General features: G+C 32.9%; 1 protein-coding gene and 1 long non-coding RNA gene across 3 annotated transcripts in view; both read right to left on the bottom strand.

The window, feature by feature from the left end:
• Positions 1 to 1560: 1560 nt before the first annotated feature.
• LOC111494820 overlaps positions 1561 to 10277 on the bottom strand; it is a 23439-nt gene continuing 14722 nt past the window's right edge. The window contains exon 3 of the long non-coding RNA XR_002720240.1: positions 1561 to 1572. This is a non-coding gene — a long non-coding RNA (uncharacterized LOC111494820). The remainder of the gene's footprint in view (positions 1573 to 10277) is intronic.
• Positions 3154 to 10094, bottom strand: LOC111494742 (serine/threonine-protein kinase tricorner-like). 2 transcript variants are annotated; one of them, XM_023144717.1, is made up of 14 exons: positions 9898 to 10094; positions 8515 to 8893; positions 8062 to 8236; positions 7414 to 7497; positions 7096 to 7337; positions 6762 to 6981; positions 6480 to 6559; positions 6314 to 6398; positions 5458 to 5589; positions 5236 to 5349; positions 5096 to 5143; positions 4497 to 4581; positions 3898 to 3954; positions 3156 to 3741 (listed from the first exon to the last, which is right to left on the bottom strand). In XM_023144717.1, exons 2-14 carry the CDS (start codon positions 8733 to 8735, stop codon positions 3623 to 3625), a joined length of 1662 nt encoding a protein of 553 aa, XP_023000485.1. In that variant the 5' UTR covers positions 8736 to 8893; positions 9898 to 10094; the 3' UTR covers positions 3156 to 3622. The 2 variants fall into 2 exon arrangements, with proteins under 2 accessions (XP_023000486.1, XP_023000485.1); XM_023144718.1 differs by lacking the exon at positions 9898 to 10094 and having other exon boundaries at positions 3154 to 3741; positions 8515 to 8910.

Below are 10277 nucleotides of genomic sequence, written 5' to 3'. Positions count from 1 at the left end.
TATCTAATAAGCTCAAAAGTTGTAAAATTTTGGTCAAAATGATTGTAAATATTATTATTTATATATTATAATTGTAATATTTAAGTTAAAAATGCGTTGAAATTTCTTTGTTATAATATTAAATTTTAATTTATTAGAATTTATGTTGGTAAAATAGTATATTATATTGTTTGTTTGTCACCATTATATTAGATTTTTTTTTTTTATATATTTTTATAATAAAAATTATATTGTAAATGGAATACATAACCAGAAAAAAAAATCATTTTTTAAAATAAAAATACCGCTAAAATTTTATGTTGGTAACCCGGCATTTTTGTGAGGGATCTTTGCCTCGATTTCCACTAATTTTACGAGGACGGGGAGTGAAAAAGGAGGGTGGAGATTGGGCAAGCTTCTTCGTCCTCGTCCCGTCTCATGACATCTCTAATTCACGTGCTTGTATTTTATTCAAATATCACAATTATATATACTTAAGCCTTAAAATTATGTGTACATTTTTATCCCTGACCGAGATAGTAATCAAACAGGAATCGTCATAGACATCAAATGTTTCTATATGTTTTTTACATAAATTATTGTTTGGCATGTTGGACGTGGGGGATAGGCTCAATGTCGACCGGGCAAGAATTAGGATCAATAATAATTTTGAGATAATAATATATATTATCAAATAAGATTAGGTTTTGTAACAATAATGCATTTTATAATATAGTATTATTTTAATTTTAATTATTTATATTGATAAATTTTGAAAATGTGGATTGTCTATAGTTTGAGTATGTATTTTTCTTGGATAGGATGATGACGTGGCTCGACAAAAATCAACGCCTTGAAAGTTATTTTACACACATCATTTAAAGCCTTTTTCTTTTTAATTTATTTTTAATTTAAATAAATTTATTTATATAGGAAATGACAGGGAAATTGAAATGTTTTTATTTTTTTTTAATATAAATGTCATTTCAAATTCAATAATTTTAAATTTTATTTGATAATGACGTAGTTTTCTTTTTATTTTTCTTTCTTTTTATATATATATATATATATATATGTTTATTTATTATTTATTTTATGTCATAATTTTTTTTTTTTTGTCTAATTCTAAACAATATGATTACCATAAACTCTATAATGTCTGTCTGTGTTTATTCTTTGAGATAAGTAAGAGGGATATATAAATAATCTAAGGTCACATCGAATTATAATTTAATTATATAAATTTCATAATTAAATTATCATATTATAATTTTTTAAAATTAGTATGTTCTATAATATGAAATACCATACCCTAAAAAAAAAACTATATTTAAAAAAATAGTTCATATAGTCAACAATATAATTGAAAACTTAATTCTTTACCTTGAAATGTTGAAATTTTGTCACTCTCATAAATGGGCATGGAAGTATAGAATTAATTTAAAATAGGTATGGACAATGAGCTCGTAGGCCTCTAATCCTATCCATGATATCGAAAATGTCCACCGAGGTGGACTTTAGTGGCTCAGGTCGAAGAGGACGAGACAAGTAATCTACCAATATCAGTTTCAATTAAACCAAAATGGATATCGTCTTGTTACTTAATCCTTGTTGCAATATCCGGTACAATACGATATTCAATAATATATTATTTTATTTCATAATTTCCACACCATTGTTAGCAAACAACGGCATAAGCATCAAAACTTTTTGGGCACGTTATTAGCTGGTTTATCATCGTGTGACATGAAAGGCATACTCTTAAAATTTAAGAATAATCTTTTTATGAAGAGTTTTAAAAAACACTCTCAACGGAGAAAAGTTTAAAGTTTTTTATTTTCGTAACCCATATATAAAATAGTCTTGATGGAGACACGAGCACGTTTATTTTGTCTCATCTTGTTGTGGAGGGTCTATATGATCAAAAACACGGTCATCTCTTTTTTTTTCAAAATAGGTAGATAGGATAATGATGGTCGAAGAAAACCTAATATATTATCAATTAAAGCCTTTTTTTTTTAAGGGTTTTATTTTATTAAAAAAAACATTTAAAAGGGTAAATTTATATAATTATATACTTTCTAATTTGAAATAAAAGTAATTAGGGAGATATGAATGAGAGTAGATTTAGTCCTTGTCTTATCCTAAGATGGCATACCAAATTCAAACATTTTTAAAATTTATTTGATAATGACACTTTCTCTCTCTCTTTTCATCTAATTTCAATGGTTACTTTTGGTTTTAAATTTTATTTTATTTCAAAATTAGGTCAGATGTCAATTTATAATCATAAAATTTGGAGGTTCTATCCATTTAAAACACATGTTAGTAATTGTATTGATGAATTTCTATTTCCAATTTACTTTTAAAAGTTTTTTAATATTTAATTTAGGAATTTTTTTAATTTATAATTTAAGTCTTCTTAAAATTATTCATTTTTTAATTAGTTTCAAACAGACAATATTAAAATAAATAAATACATAAAATTCAATCGTAACATTATTTGGGGGTGGGGACTATAATTTTCAAACTTTTTTTGAAAAAATATTAGTTGATATGTCATGTTCGAAATTTTTAAAATTATTTTTAAATAAACGAATGAAATCTCATGTTGAAAATTTTTAAATAGACGAATTCATTCGTGTAGGCTTAAAAAAATTGATTTCAAGACATTCTCGATTTTCACTCAAATGCCAACTAATATTAAAACAACAAAGGATAAAGTAAAGTTTTATATTTTTAAAACTAACACGGGTGGACCTTAATACTTTAATTTATTTTCCAAAAATGACATGTTAAGACTCCCCTTGTACGTAATGGAATGATGACATAATAATTAAAATATGTCAACTAAACATTAGTTTATTTAAATAATTCATTTTTAAAATAAATTCAAAAATTCAAAAAATAAATTATTACAGAATTAAAAACAATGAAACCAAATCATTACAAACTAACAATTCGAACACTAAATTGTTACTTTCCTAAAAGTTGGAGACAAAAAAGAATATGAGCCTAACCTAACGCATTCAGGATATTTCTCGTCAAAATTTGGAGGGTAATAGCAAAATTTAACCAGGCACAGAGGGCAGAATGAAGGTTTAGAAGATACACCGAATGAAGTGAGTTAAGCTTTGTAGAGAGAGAAAAGAGAAGAAAAACACACACAACTTGGAACATGTTAATATGAATCTAAAATTTCCATGTGTAAAATGATATAACTATCAACAACAACAACAACAGTAAGTTAATTACAAGACCAGTAATTCTAGAATTGAACAAAGGAAGCTTTGCATCTTGCACGAAAGAGGGGTTGGATGGAAATAAATAAAAGAAAAAGAATTAACAAGTCATGAGTTTGAGTTTTGGAAAGAACAACCTCCTATACCTCCAATGGAAAGGAAAGGAAAGGAAAGGAAATATTTTACAGAGACTAATGGAAAACAGACGATCCATGAGCCAATGTTTGATTTGATTGTCTTTTCTCACTCCCAACAGATTATTAGGCCTTTGCCCTCCCTCTCTAAAACCTCCTGTCCAAAATTTACCCAAATATGCAAAGAAGCAGTTAAACAAAAGGGTAGTTTTCTCACCAAAGAGCACGTGATCGGTCTTTGGAAGTAACCCCGACGATGGGCCGAAATCATGAATGCTTCCCATTGGCACTCATCGGTTTCTCAGGAACTTCTAGTTGGGGAGGCAAGAGTTTCAAAAAGCTGCCTTGAACAGGTTGTTGATTGGTCGCCATTGCAGATTCGTTTTCTGCAGTTATAGATCAAAGCAATAACTTAAAAGACATTAACGAAGGAAGATCTGAATGGGGCAATCTTAACAGAAAGCATAAAAAGAAAATTTAAGAACAAATAATGGAATAGCAGCAACCAGAAAATGAAGATTTCTTAAGGGCTTGAAAATTACCGAAAAGAGATTTGATGGAAGGTCTTTTAGATTTTGTGCTCTTCTTCTTCAATTCAGCTGTTAATAAAAGCCGCAGACATGTCAGGTAAGATGCTTAAAAAAGGGCCATGGAAATGGATGTTGTAAAAGACAATATTTCCAATCTAAGAGAAGGGAGTGCTTTTCGTGTGTAGCAGCATTTAGTTACGTATGAACTAAACAAACATTTATTTTAACATTATACAATATATTATTGTGTCGTAAAATTGATCCCGATCATAAATTAGAGAACTAAGATAATAATATACATACTAAGGCATTATGGACAAACAAGAACGCAAGAAATGAAGGAACCATCTTCCATTTGACAACATAATCTACCTTTCCACACGTATAACTCGACTAAACTACAGCATTTTCCCCCCAAAAAAAATGCGAAGGAAAGTTGCAATGAGTAACCAAGACAACCAATGAAAGAACCTACATTGCCTTGGCATTACTCCAAGGGTAATGAAGCAAACGTACTGTTCTTTGGTTTATGGGTAGTGAGAGGGAGAAAAAAGAATAGATATCTGTTGAAAAATTTTCATTCGTATTGAAATAAGTGGGGGCAGAGATACCGATTCCAGGCAATTGATTATCATCGATGATTTCAAAGTTCTTGTACGTGTAACCCACAAAGTTAATATCTTTCGATGACAGCATCTGCATTAAACAATTAAAAAAATCAGCAAATAGGCAGCATATTAGTTAGCAATGTCCTATATATCAGTGATTTGCAGGTCAATGTCTGTCTGAATTATATAACTGTCATTCCGATTTCTTTTTCTTTTAAAACAGAACTAGGTCATCTAAAGATCCTGGCCTAACACCCCTCCCCAAACAAAAAGAATAAAAAAGAATAGTTCTAGTTGTTAAGAATATCCTGCCGTTCCAATTCCAACAAACAGTCAGGACCATCTGGTTATTAATTTTAAAAATAGACTAGAGTCTAAAAAAAAACCCAGAAATCTTATCAACTTCAGCTAGCTCCCCAAAAACGAATTTGATAGAATAAGACACAGAAGAAAAAAGAGCCTACGATCCAATATATTAGAAAATTTTAGATGCAAGTTATACAATGGCCACAGAAAACACTTGTGTCCACGTAAAATTAAAACCCAATTCCAATTGTTCTCAAGAAACCAATGATAAATTATCAGGCGTGTGACAAACTAACCTTTCTCCATGGACCTGATTTTGATGACGTCTGAATTGAGTTTTCAGTCTATAACACCATCCATAATGGATAGAAGAAGTTAACACAAGGGTACCAGAAGCAGTTCTGCTATAGATACAGAAAATGAATTACTGGTGTACCTCTTCAAACTTCTCAAAATTTTGAGTATCCAGTTCATCATTGACCTCAGGAATAAATGCAGCTTTCATTTGATACAACTTGTCCCACTCGATGCCCTTGAACCATGGGTGTGCCTATAAATAACAAGCCAAATCAACCAATAATTTAACTATCACTCTATTTTAGGAACTCAATTTGTGAATTGTTGATCAACATTTAGAACAGAACACACCACACAACACCTTTATTTCATCTGCACCCTTGGTCCCAAGCCTTTGTTCAACATTGCATAAGAGTTTACTAATTAGATCCTTCGCTTCTGGAGAGAGTTTTGCTTCTTCTGGAAATTTCAAATGAGTTTTCCAATTAACTATCTGCACCATAGGTTAAAGAGAGAATTAGTCACGACTGAGAAAAGAGTATCAAACCACAAGAGTCAATTCCAAAATAGTTAACTAAACTACACAATTAGAGATGCTAAATCCAAAATTACACCATGTCCCTTTAAGACCCCGACCATCATAAGGTTGCCAGTATCCAGGCTCTAGGTAATAAAAAAAGAAAGTTAAGGCTTTGATTACAAGGATTAACAATGAAGGATTGAAAATTATTCTCCTCAATCTAACAATTATTATTTACTTCGAGTTCACAATAATCCTGACATAAATTCTATCCATAATAATAATTAGACTCGTCAGTCCACAATAACATTATTTTAAACAATGGTAGAGGACGCCTTCCCATTTATCCATTCTTCTAGTCCATTTTAATTTTTTTCTGACATTTTGCTTCACTACATAACTAGAGTCATGTACCAATCAAAAATTAATTTTCATTATAGGCTGAGTTAATAACATTAATATTAAGCTTCTCGTTTATATTCAGATACTAAAACAATTTCAGTAAACCTTAACATTAGAAGTTCTATTCCAATTTCTGCCTGTTTTATTTCCGTTGGCTTTCTTTTTTATTCTTTCACGAATCTATTCTCATCCAGTAAATGTAAACCAACATACATCTTACATACTTCGTAAGATCTTTCATTCATGTTAAAAAATCAAGGACCAAAAGCAAAATCTGAAACTAGTTCCACATTACCTTCCTACAAGTTGACATAGGCTCATCTGAGTAAAACGGTGGAAATCCCACAAGCATTTCATACATGATGGCACCAAGTGACCACCTGAAGTTGATTTAGCAAAATATCATCGAAAGGTTATCTTGAAATATAAAAATAAACCAAATAAAGCAGAAAGATGCTAACCAATCGCATTCCATTCCATATCCTTTCTTCAGCAGAACTTCCGGAGCAATATAATCAGGCGTTCCAACTGTAGAATAAGCCTGCAACAGAAATCACCTTAATGTCAAATAAAATTTTTTGGCAATATGTGGTCGTAAAAGGTTCAAAATGAGAACTTCACTAAGGAAGAAAAAAGACTAGGAAAACCAGAATCAAGCAAAGGAAAAATTTTGGTTCACCAATTTACAAGTGACTAATGTAAAGTAATTATGGATCTACCATACAGGATATTGAGCTACTTACAAGCATCCGCCTGTTCCTTTGCCAATGCTGTAGTTGTTCCTGCTGTGTGCGTTTTGATGCCACAGGACGCCCATCACTTTGAAGAGCACCACTAAGGTTACTTCCCTGGGAAAAATCTTTTTCTTGGAGGTTACTACAATCTAACGGTTTACATAATCCAAAATCTGATAATTTCATATGGCCATCCTTGTCAAGAAGCAAGTTATCAGGTTTGATATCTCTGCAAAGGGCACAGGAAATAAGCGTTACTCCCAATAACCATACATGTGCCCACCATGAACACAATGCAATGAAGTTTATCAATTAAAGAACAAAGTAAGCAGGAAATATTAACCTATGAATATAATTATGTTTATGGATTGACTCGATAGCTAAAACTGTTTCACCAACATAAAATCGAGCCTCATCTTCTGTAAGAGTATCTTTCCTCATCAACAAAGTCATCATATCTCCACCAGGTAAGTATTCCATAATAAGATATAAATACTCTTCATCTTGGAAAGAGCAGTACAACTTTACAATACAATTACTGTCAACCTCCGCCAATAGATTCCTTTCAGCTTTCACATGCTCAACCTATAGTCAAATAATACACATTCAACAAAATACTGACTAAAACCATATAGTGTCTGTAATGCTAATGTAAGCATACCTGGCCTCTTCGAAGCATCTCTGATTTCTTAAGCTTCTTCATGGCATATACATGGCCAGTAGCTTTCTCCCGACAAACTCTAACCTGTATCTCAATAAAAAAAGGAAATGTGTATCAGTGAATGAATAGCCGGTTAACATACTACAATCTAATGGTTTGCCTCGCCCCCTCTGTCCAAATACTTGAAAGGCCATTTATTCACTCTCTCTGCACAAGAGTATATGATAGCCAGTTCATCCATGAGCTTCTTTCCTTATTGATCTTTGAACAAGAAATCCAGTTAAACATGCAAAGAATGTTGAACATATGTTAACTTCATCTATTGCTCGTATATCTTCAAACAATAAGGCAAATGGAAACTACAAGAAAGATCTCACTGCCAACTATCCCAAAGCCAAAAGGAACCTTAAGTGGGGAAGATGCATCAACGAAATAGATAAAAAGAAATATGATGTACATGAAAAGGTATTATCGTTCACTTTGACCTGCACCAGCTATTAACATTTTATCCTTTTCTTTTTTCTGCAGAACTACTAGAATTCAAAGCAAAGTTGATAACAGTGCCATCAAAATTTAACCGCTAGCCATTAGCAGCCGTACGATCACGTAAGAAAAGATAAACTTACATGTAAAAGAAAGAATTCATACCTCTCCAAAAGCACCCCTCCCTATCATTGTTAGTGGCTCAAAATCATCAGCACCCATTTTATGCCTCTGAAGACGCATATACTCTGTTTCCTTCTTCTCTAGATGCTTAAGCAGGTTGCTTTGCTCTTCTTGAGAGACCTCAGCATCAGCCAACTTCTTTTCTAGTACATGGCGTCTACAGAGAAAGCAGTGAAAACTTTACTCCAAGGTATGAAAAATCAACAAGTACATAGAAGATTAACTGAACAGCCAAGGTGGCAAAGGCTTCAATCATTGGATGAACAAGATTGAGCAAATAATACTAGCACCCAAGCCAATCAGTTCTAGCATGTTACAAAGTACTTGACATGAAGATGGAAATGCAGCAGACAGAGAGAGGGAGGAGGAGGAGAGAATACTATAGAAAAATAAAATTTGGCTGACCACACAACTATAAAAAAACAGAAGACCAACCTCTCCCTCCTTTCTTCCAAGCTCTTCATTTGCTTCTTGTAGTGGTTTTCTATATACTGTTTGGCAGCTGCAACCTTCTGCTTGGTGACATTGGAGGGTACCTCTTCACTGGTTGGTGCTCTGGATGCATCTCTTGCATTGCCTGTACTCTCCTTATTTGTAGGGGGCTTTGGATTGTCTTTGGATTTGAACTTCTTAAACCAACATCTAGTAGCTTCCATTATATCATACACTAAATATGCTAAGTTTTAAACCACACTTCCCAATGTTCATTTTAATTCAACAATCATACATGAAATGTTTCACCCAGTACATAGTGGTACAGAAAATATACATATACTGAGCAGTACGTCTCCAATGGGTCAGATAACGTAATTTCCTGCATAGAAAAACAATATCTAACCATTAGAATAGGATAAATACTATTCATAAGAAAAGGCTGTTGCCAATGGTGAAATAGAAACAACAAAACGAGACTGTGTCATTTAGATAATAAAACGTAGATCGTTGTTTGCCAGGAGCCTACGATGAAGGCATTAATAAAAGGTTAAACTTCTTAAAGCCTCCAATCTTTCTGGTGAGCAGTTTTCAATATCTTAATGTTACAAAGCAATGCACTTCCTGCAGCCAGCTATTCAAAATCAGGAAGTATCGTCCTCGTGATATATCAACTCAGCGGCGGTCTACGTCAGAGTGGAATGAAAACCTCCCTTAGAAGGTGGTTAACGAAATTCTAGAGCTCGACACGACCAGCAATAAAGATGATGCTTGAGCTAACACCCACAGAACCAAATAGTTGACCGGTCATGTCCAAACCAAAGTGCGTCCGGTACACTAAAATTCGTCCAAAATAATTAAGCAGAAACATTTATTTTATCTAAATTAGAAACGCCAGACTAGAGGCCGAATCAAACTTTCCTCAAAAACTACATCACCGCCATTTCCAAGAGCTTACTAACTCGGGAAAAAACCAGAAAATCACGAAACAAACACCATCAAATCCTCCTTCAAATTCCGATCAACCAATATATACAAGAAACAGACACACAAGCACCAAACAAGAGAATCTCCATAAAGAAAAAAGACACTCCTCATGCCGTACACCATTTCAATCCACATTCTTCACGCAATTTGACCAAAAACAAGCCAACTCCCCCAAATTTCAACAGAATGAAAACCAAACCAGATCAATCGGCTCAAATTTTTAAAAAAAAGCAAACAAAAATGAATCCAGCAGAAGCATCCAACCTCGTAGATCAGATAATGTACAAACAAGTACATAACTAGAAGAAACAAAGCAAATCAGGCATTGAAGAAGAATTAAGCATCGGAGAAAAGAACAATAAAATGAAAATGAGATAGAAAGACAGAGACAGACAGTACCGCAGAAATTGTCGGAGAAGAAAGAGCAGGAAAGTAAGAGAAGCGCAGCGAAACCCTAGAGGAGAGAGTGAGAGATTGTACGGCCCGTGATTTGGGGTGATGAAGAAGAAGAAGAAGAAGAAGAAGAAGCAGTGAAGAAGAGAAACAGTCTGTCTTCATGATTCGGATGCCCCATTTTTTTCTTTTTTTCTTTTTTTCTTTTGTTGAAAAAAAAAAAAAAAAACTGAATAAGTGCTTTTTATACGCGTATTTCCACTAATCCACTCTCTCTCTTCCGTATTTCTATAATTACTCTCATTAATCTCATTTCTCCCACCTTAATCAATACGCAATTTATGCTCATAATCTCACGCAACAAACATCCCCCCCCCCCCCCCCCC

This window comes from Cucurbita maxima, unplaced genomic scaffold, assembly GCF_002738345.1.
Source record: "Cucurbita maxima cultivar Rimu unplaced genomic scaffold, Cmax_1.0 Cma_Scf00020, whole genome shotgun sequence".
NCBI classification, from domain to species: Eukaryota; Viridiplantae; Streptophyta; class Magnoliopsida; order Cucurbitales; family Cucurbitaceae; genus Cucurbita; species Cucurbita maxima.
Note: the sequence above shows the minus strand (reverse complement) of the source record. Positions and strands in the feature narration are given on the sequence as shown.

Bases quoted from the DNA above. Each gene is read 5' to 3' on its own strand.
- LOC111494742 (XM_023144717.1), bottom strand. From the start codon at position 8,735: ATGGAAGCTACTAGATGTTGGTTTAAGAAGTTCAAATCCAAAGACAAT. The intron at 8,237-8,514 runs GTTGGTCTTCTG...CTTTCTCTGTAG, and splicing joins TTGGAAGAAAGGAGGGAGAG to ACGCCATGTACTAGAAAAGA. The intron at 3,955-4,496 runs GTATCTCTGCCC...TTTTATTAACAG, and splicing joins TAATCAATTGCCTGGAATCG to CTGAATTGAAGAAGAAGAGC.